Consider the following 21,886-nt stretch of genomic DNA (forward strand, 5'->3'; position numbering starts at 1 on the left):
CTGGGCTGGGCTATTCTACCTACCCCAGCGCCCTGCTGGCTCTCCCTGCCATGGGGCAGTGCCAGGCCCTGGCCCAACGAGACGCTGCTGTGTGCTTGCTGGCAGAAGGCTGCCCGGCAACAGGCACACGGGCATGTTGTGACCAGCACTCAAGGGGCTGCTGGACCCCTGGGGCCAGGCCAGCTAGGAAATGAGGCTGTGCAGACTATGAATTCAGTTGGCTGTCAGGAGCTCTTTGCATGACTTTGCCTCAGCCTGCAGCCTCCACCTTAGTCAGAGCTCTTCACTGCCTGTTGGGCTGACATTCCAGCAGGGCAGTGGTGCAGGGCTGACCACAGAGGGTCGTTAACTGGGATGGATAACACCCAGCCAAGACACTGGCTCCCCCACCCCCTATGCCCCAGGAAATGGTTTGCTTGGCAGCACCACGAGGGAGGATTCTGGTCACCTGCGGAGGCTGACCAGGGAGGTTCCGGTAAAGCTGCTTCCAGCCCCTGCCAGGCAACTCCCTGGTCAGCCTCCGCAGGTCTTTGGCCCTTTTTCAACAGCTCAAGGTAAGGGAAGCTGCTGAGGGAGCCAGATTCGGAGAAGGAACCCCCAAGGACTGCCTGGGACGGGGGAGCAAGTGAGTGGCCCTGTGCTCAGGAGGGTGGTGTTTTCTATAGGATCTGTACCCTCAGGGTGTTTCTTCTTCTTAGGTAAAGAGCACTCGTGTAACACGGCTGTGCAGAGGGCCTATGCTCTATGTTACACCTAGCCCAGGGCCCTGGAAGAGGGGACCCAGCAGCTCACCTTTTCAGAGGGGCTTGGGAGAAGGCGTTTAAGTTACTGGGGAATCTGAGGGGTCAGCATTGAGCTTGGGGCTGGTGAGGAGCTATGTAGTCACAGTACGCTCAGGAGAAGGGGCTAGATAGATGGGAGCACCCTAAGAGTATGCCTAAAGGAGCCCAAGCTGAGGGCTCAGACCCTGGGGATCCAGCAGCTAGGTGCCCTTACAGCAGCCTGGTGGGGAGCTGGCAGGGTGCACCAGACCGGATCGGTGATAGGAGTGCCCTACTGCAATGGCAGGGCCAAAGGCAGTGGGGTTGGGCCGAGCTCCACCGGCAATGGGCTGCCAGAGCTCAGAGCTGGAAGCCCAGCCGAGTGCCCTCCTGTAACCTTGGAGAAACCCAGCCAGCATGGCCAGAACATCGGACAAAGGGCGAGTGGGGCAAGCCCAGGGCACAGAGGCCAGGACAGGACTGTCCAGGGCCAGAGGCAGCAGCACAGGCTGGGCACTGCTGGTCCAGGAGGAGATTGAGGCACATGCTGAGATGGTGGTGCAGGGAGCCATGGTGCCAAGAGGCTCAGGGCCAGAGAGCAGTGCTGGGGTTCTGGGCGACCCCAGGGCTACAGGGAATGGCACCATCACCTCTTCTCCACCATCACTGCCACTGACAAGGAGGCCAAGGCCATCACCGTCTCCACCTCCTCTGGGTCATGGTGCTGCACCTCCAGGAACGAGCAGCTCACCTTGGAGGCAAATCGCTGCATGGCGCCCCAGTATTTACCTGAAAGAGAGGCATGGCTTAGGGGGACCTTCACCCCCATGAGGGCACACAGGGCCAGCTCTAACTTTTTTGCCACCCCAAGCAGCAAAAAAAAGCGCCGCCCCGCCGTAACACCCCCCCACCGAGTGTCGCGCCGCCAAAACCCCCCCCGCTGAGCACCGCCCCGCCGAACAACTGCCGCCCCCGCCGTGCTGCCAAACACCCCCCGCCCCTGCCGCGCTGCTGAACCCCCCCCACGCGGAGCACCGCCGAACACCCCCCGCCGAGCGCCGCGCTGCCGAACACCCCCGTCCCCCGCGGAGCGCCGCGCCGCTGAAACCCCCGCCGAGCGCCGCACCGCCGAACAGCCCCCGCCCCCCGTGGAGCGCCGCGCCGCCGAACACCTCCGCCCCCCCGCGGAGCGCTGCACTGCTGAAGCCCCCCCGCGCGAGCACCGCCAAACACCCCCCGCGGAGCGCCGCGCCGCTGAACACCCCCCGCAGAGCACCGCGCCGCCAAACACCCCCTGCCGAGCGCCGCACTGCCGAACACCCTCCGCCGAGCGCTGCACCGCCGGAACCCCCCGAGCCGAGTGCCGCGCTGCGCTGCCCCCCGCCACCCCAAGATTGGCCGCCCCTTACCAGGTGCCGCCCCAAGCATGTGCTTGGTTGCCTGGTGCCTGGAGCCGGCCCTGAGGGCACATTGGGGCAGGGGGAGGGGTGGCCTCCCCATTCTCAGAGCAGGGGAGGAAGAGAGAGGGGTCTTCCTGCTCAGAGAAGAGGAGGAGGAGGGGCAGAGGGCTTGCTGCTCACAGAGAGGAAAGGGGAGGCTGGCCTAGCCTTGCCCAGCCTCTGGCTGTCTGGGTTTTCCTGCACTAGGGGCTTTCCCAAGTTCTCTAGGGTGAGTGGCATGGCTTAGCCTTCTCTGGGAGGGAAATGAGACCCTGACGTGCCCTCTGGCGCTGGGGCTGCGCCCCTGCCTGTAGCTCCAGGCATGAAGCAGCCACACAGCTCCAGCACCCCCACCACGCTCTCGAGCCCCAGCTGAGGCGGGTGCTGAGTACCAGTGATGGAGCCTGCTCTGGAATGGCGGTGTGACTGTGGGGCGCCGTGTCCCCACTCCTCCCCCTCCTCCCATATCCCTTTTCCGGCCCTCCTGGAGTCAGCTCCTCCCAGGCACACTCACTCTGGACCCGGATCACTGCTTCCAAGGAGCGCACGGCACTGGGATTCGGCTTCTGCCTCATGCTCTCCTCTGGGAGGGGATCCAGCTGCAGGGACAAACGCCAGCCAGGCTGTTAGTGCTGCTTCCGGCCGGGAGGGGAGCTCAGTGCAGAGAGTTGTGCAATCCCCCGCTCAGCCCTGGGGGGCAGCGCAGCCGAAACACACTGCAACTTGTGGCTGGCCCTGTGATGGAACGCTGGGCTGTGGGGCAGCCGGGGTCACAGCCGCGCCCTGCTGCCCTACATGGAGGTTCTGGGATACTTGGGGCCGGCCTATTAGATAGGCACCAGGCTGGCTTTAGGGATGCTGAACAGTGTGTCCTGCTTCAGGGAGATGGAAGAGGAGCAGACTGGTGGGGACCACAGGGCCTGTCATAACAGATCAGCCTTGTCCTGCCCCCACATGGGCCTCCCAATGCTGCAGGAGACAGCAGGCCCCTGCAGAGGATAGCAGGCTGTGGGCAAAGGGGGTACCCTGCTGTGTGGCAATGTCCAGTGGACAGGAGCTGGGCGAGTCACGCATAGGCGCCGACTTCCCCTCTGCCCGGTGGGTGCTCGACCCCCACCGCCTCTGGCCCTGCCCCTGCCCCACTTCTTCCTGCCCCTGCACTGCCCTTGCCCCACCCCCATTCCACCCCTTCCCCAAAGTCCCCGCCCCCCCGCCTTTTCCAATCCCAGCCCTGCCCACTTCCCACCCTCATTCCCCCAAGTCCCCGCCCCTGCCCTTCCTCTTCTCCGCCTCCTCCCCTGAGCACGCCACCGTCCCCGCTCCTCCCCCTCCCCCCCGGAAAGTCCTAAGTGCTGCCAAACAGCTGTTAGGCGGCCGGGGGGGGGCCTGGAAGGGAGTGGGGGAGGTGGGGGGACACAGCGCGGGGGGGGGAGAAGGAGGCGAGGGGGGGGGGAGCTTGGCTGCCGGTGGGTGCAAAAATTAGCACCCGCTAATTTTTCCCCATGGGTGCTCCAGCCCCGGAGCACCCATGGAGTCAGCACCTGTGGGCGAGTGCATCTCCCACAACTTCCATGGGATCCAGCCCCAGGATTTGCCTCACTTGCCTCTTGCCAGTTCCACAGGGCAGCAACCACTGGGGCAGGGCCAGGGAGCTCGGGCTGCCTCCCAGCTCCGCTGCCCTGACCACTGGGGTTGGGAGGAGCACATGCCAGAGCTCGCGGCCTCACCTCATTGCCCAGCAGGGCGGACACGCAGGCCTCTGAGGCATCGCAGATGGCCGTGAGGTCATGGCCCCCTTCCAGGGCGAGGACGATGGCTCCTCCTGCCAGACTCATCAGCTGTCGGGTCATGTAGCCGAAGCCTAAGGAGGAAGAAGCCAAAGGGGCAGCCTGTCAGCCACCCTGCTGCACTGATCATGGCCAGGCACATGCCTGCTTTGCAGACTGCCCTGACTACCAGGAGCGGGGCTGACAGGGGCAAGCAGCTGGCATTGGACCCCAGCCCAGACCATCAGCCTCGGGGACTCTGTATCCCCGGGACCATGTGTGCCAGTGACTGGGGCAACAGGCTGACCTGCCAGGTGAGGCTGGTCAGCTCCCCCATGGCTTCCCCATCCTGCTGAGAGGGGCCTTAACGAGCACACAGCCAGCAGGGCTGAGCCACTCAGTTCAGGACTCTCTGGCTAATGCCAAAGTGCCAGAGAGCAAATGGGGGTGGCTGCTGCATCACAGAGCACAGGCCTGTGCTGCTATTACAATAACCCCCCAGGAGCAGCCCCCTCCTGCCCTGGCCTTTGCTACGTGGAGAGCCCCTCTGGGCCAGTGCCGGCCACGGGAGCAGCCCCTGGAGCAGCTCTCCCCTCCTCAGAGCGCTTCCACACTGGGAGCACATTCCTCCCCTGCTGGCCTCCCATAGCAACTCCTGAACCGTCCTGTTCCGGGCAGACCCAGTCCTGGCTTGCTTTCTAACCTGCCAGTGCACAAGCATCAACTGCAGCTCCTTACATTTGGCAGAGACTTTGTAGCCTCCCAGCGGTGGCGGGTGGCCGTCAGCTGCGTCAAACCCTGCAGACACCAGCACCACGTCCGGGGAGAACTCGTGGGCGATCGGCATCACGACAGTTCTGACAGGGAAGAAAACATACATTCAGCCAGGGCAACGGCCTGGGGCTGAGCACACGGCAGGGGCTGGGCCGCCTGGCTTCCAGTCTCAGCTCTGACACTGACGCAGCTAGAGTGGCATTAGCAGGGAACTGCAGGGGGAGCAGCATCCACAGAGCTGGACGACACAACGAATCTCTGCACAAAACTGCAGCCGAGCACACGGCCTTTTCTCCCTACACCTCTGCCCCAGGAAAAGGCCCCTCTGGGACGGTGCAGTGGTGACAGGTGCTGCACAAACTCTGTGATTAGAACTTTAAAGACAAACACACAAAAGGTACCCTAGAGCAGGTGTCAAACTCTAGGCCACAGGCCAGAACTGTCCTGCTCGATGGAGCCCCTGTGACATGCGCTGGTTTGGCAGGATCTATGCTTTCCAGCCCTCAGGGTAGTGAAGCTGGCCTTCTCAACATAACCTGTGTACCAATGCAGACGTCTTCTGGAGCCTGCAGACAGCCTGAAACAATGGCTCTGGGAGGTGTGAACTCTTTCCCATTCAGAGATGGAGTGTTCACTCTGAAGAGTAATGATTACACTTAATATGTCACGGCTAACTAGTTGTTGCTGATCATTTTATCAGGTGGGTTGTGAATGGAGTGGGCACTTGCCGCTGATGGTGGAGGGAGAGGGAGGAAATTGGGATCTGCGCCAGGAAAGGAAGCGAGGAAACATCTGGCCAGGGCTGGAGGTGGGGAAGGAAGTGGTGTTTCGGGAAGAAAAGGCTGAGGCCTACTGAGCGACACTGAAGAGAATGTCTGGGTTAGTTGGTGCATGAAGGTCGCACAGCCCCCTTGTCAATAATGGGGGCTGGGGGCTGAGGGTCCCGCATGTACATCCCAGAGCACAAATCCACATGGATCCTGGCTCCCTCCTAAAGGGCCTATGCCTCTAACAGAGAGACAGACAGACATATACTATGGACAGCACAGCCAGACACTGCACATCCCACAGGGATAGAGAGCAAACCACGGGAACACTGGATCCCAGACACAGACAATGTCCGTTCAAAGGCGCAGCTCCAGCATGGCCAGATTCCCTGGGTCTGTGCGCTGGCCCCTCTCCAGCAGATCCCAGCTGGGAGCCTAAGGCCATGCTCCTGGGGACAGCAAGCGAAGCCAGGAGCCAGTTTCAGCTGCAGGCAGGTGGGGAACAAAAGGGAAGTGACCAGGCTGTCGGTTCAAAGGGCAGGATATTCCGTGGGCTCCCTGGAAATGCAGCCTCTCAGAGGGGCTGCTGCTGCTCACAGGCACTCTGGGGCTGGATCAGACTCTCTTCCCCTTTCAGCCCTGCTGCAGTAGGAGACATGGCTGCCCTAGGGCTCTGGGAAGGAGGAGGTCCTGGACAAAGCAGGGCAAGACCTAGGCAGGTGCTGTGCACAGGGTCGCTGAAGCCCCTGGGCTGATGTGCTTCTCACCAATGCCCCCCACGCCTCATTCCCCTGCAGTGCTCCTAGTAGGACTATGAGGAGCCCCAGGAAGCCATGCGACCAGCTGCCTCTGGATGGAACCCCAAGCCCTGCCAAACCCCAGCAGGACTGCGGGGGGACCTATGCCCAAGCCACGCTGCCCACCCACCTAGCACTTCAGGGCTGGGGCCACACTTCCTGCCTGTCTGGTGCTCCAGGGCTAGGGCTGGGGTGGGGGGGACTCTGGGCTCCAGCGGGGGGGGGGGAGGGGAGGAAGGGGGCTGGGGGCTAGCCTTCCCCATGTGCATGGCTTTGGACAGTTGGGTTGTGACACGGCGTTGCACAAAATGTAAGGTGGTCTTTGCGGTATAGATGGTGAGGGATGCGGCTGGGGACAACCAGGGAGGGAGGCGTTGGAGTAGAGATGGGGAGTGATGCAACTGGGGACAGAAGGGGAGGGGGGTGTTGGGGTAGAGATGGGGAAGGGTTTGGCTGGGGACAGCCGGGGAGGGGGGCGTTGGGGTAGAGATGGGGAGGGGTGTGGCTGGGGACAGAAGGGGAGGGGCATGGCTGAAGACAGCCAGGGAGGGGCGCGGCTGGGAAGAGATGGGGAGGTGCGGCTAGGGACAGCCAGGGAGGGGCGCAGCTGGGGACAGAAGGGGTGGGGGAAGGGCTGGGGACAGCCAGGGAGGGGCGCGGTTGGGGACAGAAGGGGAGGTGCGGTTGGGGACAGCCAGGGAGGGCGTGGTTGGGGACAGAAGGGGAGGGGGGCGTAGGGGTAGAGATGGAGAGGGGCGCGGCCGGGGACAGAAGGGGAGGGGGGCGTTGGGGTAGAGATGGGGAGGGGTGCAGCTAGGGTGACCAGACGTCGCGATAAAATCGGGACCGTCCCGATTTTTAGCTGTTTGTCCTACGTCCCGAACAATCTCTGGTCGGGACGCAGGCAGTTTTTTGGGTTTTTTTGCTCCCCCAGTGCAGCTGGGGACAGAAAGGGAGGGGGGCATTGGGGTACAGATGGGGAGGGACGTGGCTGGGGACAATGCTAGTGCATTGGCAGGTCCACTGCTCACCTGGGTCCAGTGAGCCCAGACAGGGTGGGGAGAGGGCACCATTATCCCAGTATAACTGGGTCTGCACTGGGGCTGTACCCGTAGAATTGCTGCAGTAACCCTGCCCCCCCGTGGCGCCATCAGGACACATTCAGTGTGCAGAGCAGGCCTTCACTTGGGCTAAGCGCGCCAACCCCAGCCGTTTGCCCCAGTGTAACTAGACCAAAGGCTCATCCCCAGAGCAGTCCCAGGCAGGTGAGAAAGTCCAGCACTGTCATTCTCCCAGCAGAGGCGCTCTGATCAGAGGGGCCTTTGGCAGTTTAGCTTATGTGACTTTGGAAGTGTTTTAAAACCAAACTGGTGCTGGCACTGGGAGAGCACATGCGGTTTAGCTGTGCTGGGAGGCAGGGATGGACACTCCCTGGGACACCAGGTAACACTCTCCTGTGTAGGCAAACCCCAATCTAGTGAGACTAAGGCCACATCTACACTACAGAATTATGTCGACCTAGCTTACGTTGGCATACAGCCACCACACTATTAAATGGCTTGGCTCCTTGGGTCGGCGGTGCGTGTCCTCACCAGGAGCACTTGTATCCATTGTGCTGTCAGCGTGGGGCATTGTGGGACGGCTCTTGGAGCCAGTAACAGTCGATGTAAGCAATGGAGAGTCTACACCAGGGGTCGGCAACCTACGGTAGGGTTACCATACGTCCGGTTTTTCCCGGACATGTCCAGCTTTTTGGTAATCAAACCCCCGTCCGGGGGGAATTGCCAAAAAGCCGAACATGTCCGGGAAAAATACCGCCGGCCGGGCACTTCCCCTCCCGCGGCTGCTGTGCTCCTCCCCTGACTCTTCGGCTCTGTTTAAGAGCCGAGCTGCCCGAGCGCTACCGGCTTCGGGCAGCCCCCATGCCTCCAGACCCTGCGCTGCCGGCCGGGCACTTCCCCTTCCGGGCTCCGAGGGCGCAGGGTCCAGAGGCATGGGGGCTGCCCGAAGCCGGTAGCGCTCAGGCAGCTTGGCTCTTAAACAGAGCCGAAGAATCAGGGGAGGAGCACAGCAGCCAGAGCCTGGGAGGGGAAGTGCCCGGCCAGGGGCGCAGGGTCCGGAGACATGGGGGCTGCCCGAAGCCCGAGCGCTACCGGCTTCACGTTTTGCCGGGCTGGGGAAGCACCGGCCGGGGGCGCAGGGTCTGGGGGCTGCCCGGCAAACCGTGAAGCCAGTAGCGCTCGGGCAGCCCTTTTCGCGTGGCTGGGAGGGAGGAGGGGGAGTTAGGGCAGGGACTTTGGGAAAGGGGCTGGGAATGGGCAGAGTTGGGGTGGGGAAGGGGCGGAGTTGGGGCGGGGCCGGGGGTGGGAAAGGGGCGGGGCCAGGGCCCGTGGAGTGTCCTCTTTTTTTATTTTTTAAATATGGTAACCCTAACCTACGGCACGCGTGCCAAACATGGCACGCGAGCCGATTCTGAGTGGCACGCTGCCTGCCCGGTGAGGAGAGGAGGGGGAGGGGCAGAGGGGCCGGAAAGCGCCACGCTGGAGGAAGAAGGGGGAGGAGGGAAGCTTGGCTGCCGCAGGTCCAAGCTTCTGCCTCCTGCCCCTGCAGGGGAGAGCGGTTTGGGGGGGGGGGGGTCCCAGCTCCCCAGCCCCACTCAGCCCCCCGCCCACCGCTCTCCCCTGCGGGGGGCAGGAGGCAGAAGCTTGGTCCTGCGGCAGCCACGCTCCCCCCCCCCGTTTCTTCCCACAACATTCCGGCCCCTCCTCCTCCCCCCTCTCCCTGCTGGAGACGGCCCTTGCGAGGGGGAGCGGAGCAGAGCAGAGCCGAGCGCAGCGTGCTGGCTGCTCCGTAGAGCAGGCAGAGAGAGGTAGGGACAGGACTTAGGGAAGGGGGTGGAACAGGTCATATCCCTCCCAGCCCCCTGCCATGAGCCGCTCAGGGCAGGGGGCTGGGAGCACCCCCACGAGCCGAGCACCCCAGCCCTCTGCCCTGCACCCCCCACACACCCTCCAGCCCTCTGCCCTGCACCCCCCACACCTCCCCAAGCCCTCTGCCCTGAACCTCCCCCACATACCCCAGCCCTCTGCCCTGCACCTCCACACATACCCCAGCCCTCTGCCCTGAACCCCCCCACACCTAGCCTTGTGCCCTGCACCTCCACATACACCCCAGCCCTCTGCCCTGACCTCCTCCCAACACCCAGCCTTCTGCCCTGCACCTCCACACCCCTCCCAGCCCTCTGCCCTGAACCCCCCCACACCCAGCCTTGTGCCCTGAACCCCCGCACACACCCCAGCCCTCTGCCCTGATCCTCCCCACACCCCCCCAGCCTTCTGCCCTGCACCCCCACCCCCCCAGCCTTCTGCCCTGCAGAACCAAACACACCCCAGCCCTCTGCCCTGACCTCCCCCCAACAGCCAGCCTTCTGCCCTGCACCTCCACACGCACCCCAGCCCTCTGCCCTGACCTCGAGTCGCCCCGCTCAGCCCGCTGCAGGCCTAGGTGAACAGAACCCCAGGCTGGAAGTGGGCTGAGCAGGCTGGCGGCGTAAGATCAGCATTTTAATTTAATTTTAAAGGAAGCTTCTTAAACATTTTGAAAACATTGTTTACATTACATACAACAATAGTTTAGTTATATAATATAGACTTATAGAGAGAGACCTTCTAAAAAACGTTAACATGTATTACCGGCATGCGAAACCTTAAATTAAAGTGAATAAATGAAGACTCGGCACACCACTTCTGAGAGGTTGCCTATCCCTGGTCTACACCGACCCTGCGTCGACCTAATGACATTGACTGTGACTGCGCCGCTCGGGGAGGGGGTGTTACTAAGATGGTGAAGAGGGGCCCTCATGTTGGCGGGAGCCAAATTTAAGTGAAAACACGTCCATAGGTAGGTCGACACCAGGCAGCTTACATTGACCTAACCACGTAGTGCAGACCATACCTGCTGCAAGCTTTCTAAGGCTGTACATGGACAAGGCTTGAGTTTGCAGGGTCTGAGACGGGGGAACCACCTCAGCAGGGGCTAACACAGATACCTGTGATGATACGTAACGTCCATGCTCTCCGCTAGGTCCCAGCTGTGCAAAGCATGGGGAAGGAGGAGGGTCAGCAGGACCAGAGGGATGGAACAGGGCCAGGAGCCAGAGGAGAGAAGCAGAGCCAGGAGCTTTGTAGGCAGCGTGCGTGATTGGGAAGCATCCATGTCTCTCTCCTGGATATCAGTGGGCACTGACCCGCGCTTGGAGAACTTGATCCAAGTGTTTCATGCTTTTCTCACCAGAAATGAGTGAAACCCCTTGCAATTTCCTCTTACAAAGGCAGGCAGGACTCATGATTGTTGTGAGTCTTGGCTCCTCCGGGGCAGACCCAGAGCCCCCGCCTCTGCACAGAGACCACCTGGGCCTTCCTGATGTAAGCTGCCCATCCTGTCTGAGGCCTCCCTCAGCTTTGGCAGGACAAGCTCAGCCCACACTCTCACTTACCTCACACTGGCTGCGCAGACCCCGCTCTTGCAGGCAGGACCAGATGCTCTGAATTCTCCCAGCATGCTCAGGGTGGTTGCTGTTGTTCCCGCAGGAGCACTGGTGTTTGAGCATCACGGAGTCATACACGAGCCCTGAAACACAACAGCAGGTGGGGGTGTTAGGGGACACCCGCCCTGCTATGATCTCTGTCACCCCGGTGCAGTGCCGGGCTCAGCTCCACGATGCTGCTGCACTCACAGCCCAGGCTGCTGCTCTCTCCTGGGCACCTGACCATCTGCACAGGCTCCCTCCTGGCCGTGTCTGAATGGGAGTCCATGACCGAGCGTGATGGCCCCCAGGACTGGGTTGCTGCACAGGGCCCAGCGTGGAGCTCCCCTATGACACGCCTGCCTCCTAGCTGCAGGCTGTCGCCCCGGCTCCTCACACTGCCCTATCTGCTGTCACATGGAGGGGGCAATCCCGGGGCAGCCCTGTGTGGCTGGGTCCCAGAGACGTCTCTTCCCACACACCAGCCCAATCGGGGAGCCCAGCCGAGAGCCCTTCGGGGCAGGGAGCTGGCTCTAGACCCCACTGCCCCGGGAGGTCTGGGCGGGATGGACCAGTGAGGGGGTCAGTGTCGACATGAGCCAAGCGGCTGGGCACTGGTGCCGTTATACCTCTGAAAATCAGTGAATACAGCACACACCACTGTACACAATCACTCCTACCCTCCCCCCAACCCCACAGGGGCACTCACCCCCCCAAGCCCCACAAGCGCTCACCCTCCAACCCCACGGGGGCACTCCCCCCGCCCCAGCTCCACAGGGGTACTCACCCCCACCCACCCCCCGCCCCACAACCCCATGGGGGCACTCCACGCACACACCCCACCCTAGGAGAACTCCACCCCCCCAAACCTCACGGGGGCACTCACCACCCCCCGCCTCCAGCCCCAGGGGCACTCACTCCCCCAACCCCACAGGGGCATTCCCTCCCCCCCGCCCCCCAGTCCTGGAAGCTGGCTCTGAGCCTTGTTTGGAAGCTGATCCTTGGGGGCCCAAAGCCCAGTCCCTCTTCAAAGGCTGGGCTGGGGGCGAGGATGAGACCCTACAGCTACCTCAGTCTCTGCTGTTACGGCATGGCCCTCAGACCAGAGTCTCCCTGGACACCTCCCCATCCAAGGAGACCTGAGCCGAATCCTACTCCTGCCTCAGGCCGGCAGCGGAGGAGACCCTGGTCCTTGCACTCCAGCCCAGCCACCCGGGCGTGGCAGCATCTCAGCTGGCCGTTGGGTGAAGCACTGGGTCTCTTTGCTGGAGGGCATGAGCTGGACACACCCAGGGGGCGAATGACACAATGGGGTCGCCAGGCTGGGCAGGCTGGGATCCTGAGGGCTCAGGCTTGGCGCTTCACGCTCCCTTGGAAGAGCTTGGGCTCTGAAAAGCACTGTGGGCCCGTGCTCCTTTGAGCCCCACCAGTTCCTCCGATGCCTGCCTGTCTCCTCTCCAGTCCTGGGGCTCAGGAACATACTGACGGGGGAAACGTACCTAGAGACCCACCCCGGCAGGCTGGGGGAGATGACCGAGCTGTAAGGACAGTGTCTTCCAATGGACACAAGCTATACACTGCCACCCCCAGCCTATGTACACTTTTAGGGAGGGGGCGATAGATGCAGCAGGAGACTGGCCTGGCACAGGCTGGCTCCCCAGGCCCTGTTGCCATCAGGGCAGTTTAGGGCTGGCACCGTGTGGGCAGAGACATGCAGGGTTTATCCGGCTTTCCTAGGGACAGAGTGTGACTGGTGCAGTGAGGCTGAGTGGTGTGGTGCTTAGAGCAGGGGAATGGGAGTCACGACTCCTGGGTTTTAGTCCTGACTTTGACCTGCATGTGACCTTGGGCAAATCCCCTCCCCTCTCTCTGCCTCAGTTTACCTTGCATGTCATCTGCTGCTGTGCGGTTTAATTACCATGTGAGGAAGTGGGAAGATGTGATACTTTTGAATACTGTGTGCCTCAGTTTCCCCTATATGCTGCATTGTTACCCAGTGGGGTGGAAAAAAACTGTTTTCTCTCAGCGCAGGCTAAGGGACAAAGATGTGAGTGTCCTCTAGCTGTCTGGGTCTTAGGCCCCATATCAATGGAGCAACCAAGAAGACAATGGCAAATCTTGTCACCAGGACATTGGCACCTGACAACCAACAACCACAGATTGCCCCACCTCTCTGCAGGAAGCTACCCTAAGGACTTCCTGTGCTGTGTTCCAGTTAATGAATAAACCTTCCCACTTTGACAATGCTGCCTGAGTGTCACTGCTAATGGTGTGAGGTGCATTAGGCCCTAACGAGCGCACAAGTTTCCATCAGGGTCTGTCTCAGTTGGACTCACTGAACGGAGCTCACGGTGTGAAGCAGGAGTGATGCAGGCCCAGAGGTCCATTCTAAGGAAGCAGTGAAGCCACGTGGCTTGTGCTGGAGGAAGAGCAAGACCCCTAGGGAGTCTGGCACTGAAGGGGTTCCTCCTAGAGACCGTTCCAAAGCCGGGGCCATAGCACCAATCCTGTGTATCCGTGACGTACCTGCAGCTCTACTGGAGCGCTCCCTGCTGGAGGCAGCCAACATTACCTGTTGTGAACTGCGGTTTGGCTGGTGGCTCTTGCGCCGGCAGGGAGAGCGCCTTGGCGGGTGCGTCCTGGGCAGGAAGGGCGATGGTAGCAGTGGCAGGAGATGACTGGGCCCTGGAGAGAGGCCGGTGCTCTCCGTGTGTGTCAGGGACCATCAGGGAGTCGGCTGGTGGCTGCCGCTTGAGGAGCGAGTGCTGCAGGCGCTGGTGATGCTCCCACAGGTAGGCCTGCTGGGGAGAGGGTGTGACAGATGAGTGTGGTGCCCTGGGCCAGGGATGGTCTGGGGGACTCTGCAGAGGGCCCAGGTGCACATGCCACTCTCTAGGCCGGGGAAGACCACATCTGTCAGTGAGCTGAGTGCAGAGGCTGTGCTAACACCCCCCAGGGCTAGTCTGTGCGGCAGCAAGTGGGGCCAGTGGCTCCCCACAGCATCTCGGCAGCTCTTCAATGCCAGGCCTGACAGCGGGTGTGGGGGAGGGGATCTCTGCACTGAACATCAGGATCTGCTCACTATGCAATGGGCCTGTTCTCTCTGGGCTGTTCCCAGCCCAACCCAGGGCTAGTCCAGAGCTTCCACAACGGACCAAGGCACTGCTGCATGGGCCTTGGACAAGTCACAGTGTCTGATGCCCTCTTGTGGCTCTGCATGGCATTACCCCACCCACCCACTGAGCTTAGGGGAAAGGGCGTACAACACGCCGGTGGCAGGGGACCCACAGTGCCCGGTCTCCTGCACACGTTACTTTGGCAGTACAGTAGGGGACCCCTGAACTCTTGCTGGCCTAGTAAAAGTGCTGCAAACCCTGGGGTGGCAGGTGTATAAAGGTACTTTATGGTGGCATAGGCGACCCCATATGGGAAGGCCATCCCAATACAGGCCCCTTTCATACAGAAATGACACACAAGGAGACTCTGCTAAGCAAATAGTAGGGCTGCAAAGCTCAGAAATGCCAGAATTCAGGCTGCCCATGCGACCCTCATCCAGTCCTGGCGCAGGGGCCTTAGCCACAGTCGTTAACGACACGATCGCAGAGCAGGTTTCCAGAGCCCCTGGCCCTGCAGTGCCCGCTGTGGGCAGTGCTCACTGAAGGAGCAGCCAGCCAGCACTTGGTTTTCTCCTCACTGCTCACTGTGTGGCCCCAGCCTCGTTTCCTGCACACTATTCCGAGCCTTCTCTGGAGACACAGGGGTTTGTGATGGGGGTGTCGGGCAGCCTTAGCTCCTGCTGTGTCCTTCAGCCCTTAACATCTAGGAATCCTCAGCAGAGCCCCTCCACCCTAATGGCAGCGCGGAGCAACAGGAGCAGGCCGGAGCTGCTGGCTGAGGGGCAGTGAGGTGGGCCCAGGAAGCCCTCGTGCAGGCCCACAGGTGCCCCCCAGTCATGCCCCCTTCACTACCATCCCCTCCTCTCATGGGAGGACGTTTGCCCAGCGGGGTTTTGGGCCCTCCAGAACCGAGGAGCTGGCAGCCAGCCAGCAATGCAGGCGGGGGTGATGAGTCCTGATGGCTCCATGCAGGCCCCTCCCCACCCCAGGCACGGACACTGATGCCACTGAGTTGGCTGAGCAGCCACACTCCCATGGCCAGTGAAGTGAGGGCTGCTCCAGGCTGGTGCTGTGCCCAGCACCCCTGGTGCCCAGATCCCTGCCAGCCCTTAGGTACCTGCTGCAAGACGAGCTCCTCCTGTGGCTGCATCAGCTTCGGGCTCCGCTCAGGCTCCTTTGTGCTGACCCCTGGCCGTGTGAGCTCCACTCGGCCCCTAGGCTGGTCACTGCGCTCGCTCCCTCCCTCTGGGAGCCCACCCTTGGCCTCCATGTCCTCCGAGGAGGGGATCTGCCGCAGACGAGGCTTCTCCCTGGACTTGGTCATTAGCTGCAGGGCGATGGGTCAAAATCACTTTGGGGAAGAAAGCTACCAGAGGCTCCCCTGAGACAGACCCCCACCATCTGATCTGGATATGGGCAGAGATCTCTTTAATCTATTTAATGAAATAAATACTAGTGGGAATTGTGTGATGATGGGAGACGTTAACTTCCCAGAGATAGGTTGGAGGACAAGTGCTACTAATAACAGCAGGGCCCAGACTTTTCTGGATGTGATAGCTGACAGATTTCTTCACCCAACAGTCGCTGAGCCTACAAGAGGTGATGCCATTTTAGATTTGGTATTGGTGAGTAGTGAGGGGAATAGAAGAGCTGGTTGCAGGAGACAACCGTGGTTTGAGTGATCATGAGCTAATTCACTTTAAACTAAATGGAAGGATAAACAAAAATAGGACTGAAACAAAGGGCCTTGATTTCAAAAGGGCAAACTTTAAAAAATGAAGGGAATTAGTTAGGGAAGTGGGATTGACTGAAGAACTCAAGGATCTGAATGTGGAGGAGGCCTAGAATTACTTTAAGTCAAAGTACAGAAGCTTGTGGAAGCAGAAAAAGAACTGTCAGAAAAGAACTGCAATGCATGACAGTTTGTTAGCAAGAGTCAGGCTAACTGTAGCCCTGATAACGCGAGATTTGTAGAAGCGAGGATTGTGTGAGGCGGGTGAGAAAGTACTGTGTGAGAAGTTATTGTGACCTTGTATAGATAAGGTGTAGAAGACCTTGTGTAGATAAGGTATAGGAAATATTGTATGTTGGCAAGAGTCAAAACAATTAAGAAATAAGATATCAAGATGGCTTATGTATAACAAAATGCAGCTGTCCCTCATTATTTTCTGTAATGAAAGGTATAAATGCTTGTTGTAATTAGGTATCAGTGAGAGAGACCTGCTTGGCTCTCTCCCTCTGCACAATTGTGAGAGTGAATAAAGCTTCTGACTTGCTGTACCCAAACAAAAAGTGAGAACTCAGTTTTTCTCCGACAATTTGGGGGCTCGTCCGGGATGGCAACGCCCTCAGAGGCACCGGCAGTTACTACGGATCGTTCCCCTTCGAACCCCATGGCGCCACAATAGAGGTAGGAGACCTTTTGAAATCTCTATTGGGGTGTCGGAGGAGGACTGTCCGTGGGGCCGTCTGTCCCTGTTGGGCTCACGCCATCCGAACTTATTGACTGTGCAGCAAGGTCAGATGCTGAGCGGCGTAGGGGAATTGTTTGCCGCCCCCTGTATGCATATGCGAGGTGCATAGGATTGCACCTGTGTTGAGGGGTTGTTACCGCCTCAGCAGGAGGGGTTTTTACTGCCTCATAGTCCGGACAGAGGGGTTGTTTACCGCCTCAAGAGGGGTTTTTACCGCCTCGAGTGATGCATCGAGGTACTTGGGAATAGTACCTGAGGTACTTGGGAATAGTACCTGGAGTAAGGCCTTGGTGTGTGTGTGTGTGTGTGTGTGTGTGTGTGTGTGTGTGTGTGTGTGTGTGTGTGTGTGTACACCAGTGTGAATTGAGTGTTACCGGAAGACGCCCAGAGTACTCTGCGAAGTCCTTTGGCTCGTGACCAGAACTACTCTAACGCAAGCCCGGTAACTAGAGGATCTTTTAGGAGATCCGACCCACGGTACGCTAACTCGGCCTGGCATCGTCCGGCGAGGAGGCTGCCTGGGTCTAGGAGTGTGTGAACCCATCTTCCCTCCCCTTTTCCTCTCCGTGTGAGCCACTGACAGTCGGACCATCTCACTGGATGCAACAGAGTAAGCGGCGCCGTCTCTCTGAGACTAGCCGACGCTCTTTGCTGAAGGGAGGTGTAGGAGGTCATGGCTATCCTCGTTAGTCTCTCCTGTGTGAGTACCCTGTAGGGAGAGATCCTTAGTTTATATGCCGCTAGCGCGGACAGGGCATCCTCCTCCCTGTGTGTGTGATTGGAAAATGGGTGGGGGACAGTCTAAGGATTCCCTCTCACCCCCTAAGGGTACCCCAGCTTATTTTATGTACGTACATTATGGTCCATCAACCTGCAGGTATTTAGAGAATTGGAATCATTACACGCGTGAAAATTCATCTAAACAATGCCCACTAGAAGGTACCTTCAATCTAGATAAGATCATACATCTCAGAGGAGTTTTTAATCACCAAAAAAGAAAGCCTCTGACACACAATGGGAGCAATTTGTCTATTGAGGAAAGGAACGGGTTAATTTGAAATTCAGCTTGGTCCAGAGATAAAGAGAAAGTTAATCTGCGTTCAAGGTCAAGAATCAATGCAGACCAGGCTAAGTACAAAGAAAAACTACTTTCGGCCCCAGCTGGCTGTGAAAAAATATAGACATAGTCAAACCAAAGGCAATACAAGTTACAGTGCTGAGATTACATTTGCAAAGCTTAACTGTCCAGTGAGATCCAACAGTCTGCCTTTGCGACCCTGGAGCCGGCGTGGTTTGGGGACGCTGAAGAAGCCACAGGCAGCCGGCCTGGACTGGAATCACTGAAAAGACGCCCCAGGAGACTTCAGGGTGTAAAAGAACTGCCCTCCCAAGAGAGGAAGCAAGTTGGAGATTGCACAGCACCTTCTCTCAACGTTATACACAGACGTGGCCAGTCTGGACATACGTGTGTGAGTATGAAAGTGTGCCTACTCTCAGCCGCAGTAAGTCTGAGAACCGGAGAGGGATTTAGCATTCCTCTCTCCACCCCGGTTGACCGGGAAGGGTGTCAGGTGGATCTACCCCAGTCGTAGCAGGACTGGGCAATAGAGAAGTTGGAGTAATAGGAAGAGTTGTGTACTTGATAACTAGAATTGAGCAATTAAAAGCATAGATCATGAACCAGGCAGCAACTCAAACCTATGCCCAGGGCAAGTTGCAAGCCTTGAGACAGGACTTCCAGGCAGAAAAGGAAGCACTGGCTAAGCAAGTACCGGTCCTTCAGGGACTTGTCAGAATTTAACCATTTGTGTTTGCATATGCTGTAACAGCAGTGTGTTTGCCACAAGAGAAAACTGAATAGTTAAACGCCAATGGGCCCTGCGTTTTGCCCAAGTGGCAAGCCTCACGAGGGAGGACTCGGGTAGCCTTGTGAGTAAGAATGTTTAAGAGAAGAGACCAGGAAGGGTGGGGGCTAGTTGAGAAGCCCACCCTCCTATCTAAATTGGTAGTGAAAAAGCCGGTGCCCATGGAAGGGACGGTTCAGCGAGAAAAGCAGGATTGGGCCCAAGCGGGCAGGCAATAGATAGAGAGATTGGAAAACAGGTTGGAAACTTTGAGGGCATAGTGGAAGGAAAGGAGTAAGTAATTATAAGCATGGGGATTTCAAATCCCCAGGATAATAATTGGAATGGTAAAATCTGAGTTGAGTTGGGTGTCGTTTTGGGAGACAAGCAAGTGATTTAAGAAAAGAGAGTGAAAAGTTAACTCTGTAGTTGCTAGAGGGAATCAAGCAGTGAAACTTGGTAGGAATGTCTGTAAGTAATTCAGGCAAGAGGTTATTTAAGTGGAATTATTCGACTATGAATACGTTAGTCTAATTTGCTGAAGAACACTCCTGCTGTATACAATCTGTGTTTTATAAGTTTGAGATGAATTGGTATTGTTTAAAGTTGCAAAAACCGAAAATACTTTTGCCAGACACAGGAAACTAGTGTTGTTTAATACGGTGTTTAGCATTTAATCCTTAAGGTGACTTAATGCTTTACAAGATTTAAAATGTTTTAACTAAAGACCAAAGGTTGTGGCTGCAGCAGGGTAGTCAAAGCCAGGAGAATAAAAGATTTGAATTTGTTTTTGGGTAACAAAATAGCAGATAAAAGATCTGGTAAAAAGATAGAGAAGGACAGTGCCCCTGGCTCTGTGTGGTCGAGCTGTCACTTTACTAGGGGTGCATGGAGATTTTGTAAGCACAAAAGAAACAGTTACACCTTGTGTAGAAATTGATGTGGCTAGTGTTATGGAAATTGAATTGTGGAGAGGATGTGCATTTTCCCCAGAACATGTGCAGTGTATATTGTAGCAGAGGTAAAAGAAATGCAAACCTACCAGTATAGGTTGTGTTGTCTTTTTCAGATCACTGGGTGTTTGAAAGCAGGAGCTAGAAGTAAAAGGCAATCAAAAGTCTGGGAAAGTTAATTGTGTCCCTTTTAAAGTAAGAATCTTTAAGCTGTGGATAGCTTTGGATCTGGAAGCAAGCCAGAAAGCATCTGTATTAATGCAATTTTCTAACTAATAAGGTAGAAGCCACTGAAACCTGGGCTGCCTATGAAACAAATACAAGGAAATATGGGGTAATTCCTCTGTTTTGTCTAAAATCAACAAGAGTATGTGTATATAAAGGAAATATTTTAAGCAATGACTGACTACCCAGAAGGGGTAGACCTCTGTTCTTTTGTCTTTCAGATCATCAGAGAAAACGGATGCCAGCTGAACAGCATTCAATGTACCATGCATTTACTGGTACAATAGGAATTATTTTTGTGTTCTTTGTCCTGTCTTGTGGTGTTTGTCTTGTGGCCAGAATTGTTGGGTTTAATATTTTCATAAGACAGTCTAGTTCAAAATTAAATAGAAGGGTTAAATCAAAAAGCAGATACTTGTTTTATTCAACTTGGAATACAAAAAGTGTTTGGATAAATCAGGAAAATGTGATATACTAAAGTCTAATACATTTGCTTAAGTAAGAAAAAGAAACTTCATTGGCCAGATTTTTAATTGAAAAAATTGTTGTTAAAATTTGCATACCAACAGTCTTTGGAAGCAAGGACATGGAAGGTTAACCTACTCCCCATATTGCCCATGGGATCCTTCTGGCTACCTCAGATTTCTAGCCAGAGGGCTGGGGAGGGAGGAAAGCTATTGGACACCTGAGGTTGTACCGAGTGAACTCCTCAAAAGTGGGTGTGCTTGTCCTGGTTTGTTGCTCCAAAGCTCTGTAATAAAGTTATTTTACTGGAAGAGTGTACATGGCATACATTGAATAATAAGACTAATGTACTGTATAATGGCAATGTGTATGTGTTCATTGTTGGGAAAAGGTGTATGAGTGAAGAGTGGACGTTTCCTTTGTAGGTTAAAAGAAGCCAAGAAGGGGAGAAGGAAAAAGAACAGAATGAGTTAACTGAGGAAAAAAATAGCTAGCAAGCTCAGTCCAAAGATAAGACGTTGGCCCCATCCAAGGATACTACCCACAGCTAAGACTTGGCTGACAGCCAAGAAAAGGGGGGGCCTGAATGTGCCCAACAACTATGATATCTGCAAAACACTGCCAGGCATTAATGAAATGTGTTAGGTTTCTTTTCTCACAGATAAAAGAAGTGCTACCCAAAGACCCTAGCAGCCCTGCCATTCATTGAAACAAGGAGACTGAGTCTACGTAAAGTCCATCAATGAAAGACTGCTTTGGCTCCATGCTGGAAGGGCCCTTTCCAAGTCCTGTTAACCACCAACACCGCTGTAAAGTGCCAAGGACTGCCCACCTGGAACCATGCTTCTTACTGCAAAAAGACCCCTCCACCTGGAAAGGATTCTCCAGCTGCTGATCAGCCTATTTCTCCTGCTAGCTCTGCTGTGCCTCCTGGACAGCAGGGAAGGAGGACAAGGTGAAGTGCTAGTAACCTCTCCTTTGTCCTCTGACAGATCTACAATGCCTTTGAATTCTTTTACAGGAATCACACCAGTACAGGGTGAAGTGCTAGTAACCTCTCCCCTGCACTATGGTGAATCACAACTGCTTTTGAAGAAGAAAAGAAGAAACACTCGCTCTGCTGAAACCACCAAAGTCCAGGAATTCCTGACTACAAAAGACATTAAGAACTGGCCCAGTGGAGAAGACGGAGCATCGTTTATTGGCAAGGAGGGAACTGTGGGGACCGTTCCTGGGAATGCGGGGTCCAGTGGTGGGGTGGATTCTTTCCAGGGGCAGGACTTTGTGCTTATGGACAGGTACCTTCAGGATGCACTGCCCTTCCTAATTGGCTTTCAGAAGATGAATATCAAAACCGCCTTGCCACCACTAGGACTACACCCACTAGTCCCTTGACCCCTGCCACCACCACTGTAACTTACCCAGATACAAACCGTACTGTATATTCCAATGAAACCCATTGGCCAAGGCTGTCACATCTTAGTGATTTACTGAAATTTTGTTCAGAGAAATTATTCTTTAAAGTTCAGGATAATGTATATGAGCAAACAGTTGAATGGAAAACAAATGGATCAGTAGAGATAGAAATACATGATATCACTACCAGCGAACCCCAAGAATTAATAATTGCAATTGATGGGTTCTATAGTGAAGTAGATATGATGGTTGTTCCTGGAACTTGTACTGTGTTAAATGAGAGAGGCCCTTATTGTTATTTGGTCACCCAATTAGTGAATAATCAGACAAATACCCAAATTGTTCACAGGGGGCTGCCATTAGATTAGCACAACAGAGGGCTTGGGTTATTTCCTCTAGAAAGAAGAGAGACTTGACCGGATCCCTGTGGGATGGGGCCAATAGTGCAGCAGCAGTGTGGAATATTTTTAAGAACCAGGAACATGATGAGAAATTGGGCCAACTAGAGAAGGCCATTGGCCTTGTTTCTGGAGCACAACTAACCCAGGTACAGGCTGGAGTTGG

At 56.6% G+C, this 21,886-nt stretch overlaps 1 protein-coding gene and 1 pseudogene across 1 annotated transcript in view; both read right to left on the reverse strand.

Moving 5' to 3' along the window:
* LOC135891996 (patatin-like phospholipase domain-containing protein 6) overlaps positions 1 to 21,886 on the reverse strand; it is a 536,125-nt pseudogene that overhangs the window by 12,011 nt on the left and 502,228 nt on the right.
* LOC135891916 (histone deacetylase 7-like) overlaps positions 1,408 to 21,886 on the reverse strand; it is a 60,168-nt gene continuing 39,689 nt past the window's right edge. The window contains exons 8-17 of the mRNA XM_065419601.1: positions 15,063 to 15,272; positions 13,402 to 13,630; positions 10,800 to 10,933; positions 10,259 to 10,310; positions 8,231 to 8,339; positions 7,131 to 7,243; positions 4,705 to 4,827; positions 3,928 to 4,061; positions 2,715 to 2,799; positions 1,408 to 1,550 (exon numbers count right to left, since the gene is read on the reverse strand). Of these exons, the coding sequence (XP_065275673.1) occupies positions 1,408 to 1,550; positions 2,715 to 2,799; positions 3,928 to 4,061; positions 4,705 to 4,827; positions 7,131 to 7,243; positions 8,231 to 8,339; positions 10,259 to 10,310; positions 10,800 to 10,933; positions 13,402 to 13,630; positions 15,063 to 15,272 (1,332 nt within the window). The remainder of the gene's footprint in view (positions 1,551 to 2,714; positions 2,800 to 3,927; positions 4,062 to 4,704; positions 4,828 to 7,130; positions 7,244 to 8,230; positions 8,340 to 10,258; positions 10,311 to 10,799; positions 10,934 to 13,401; positions 13,631 to 15,062; positions 15,273 to 21,886) is intronic.

Source organism: Emys orbicularis, chromosome 19, assembly GCF_028017835.1.
Source record: "Emys orbicularis isolate rEmyOrb1 chromosome 19, rEmyOrb1.hap1, whole genome shotgun sequence".
In the NCBI taxonomy this organism is placed as follows: Eukaryota; Metazoa; Chordata; order Testudines; family Emydidae; genus Emys; species Emys orbicularis.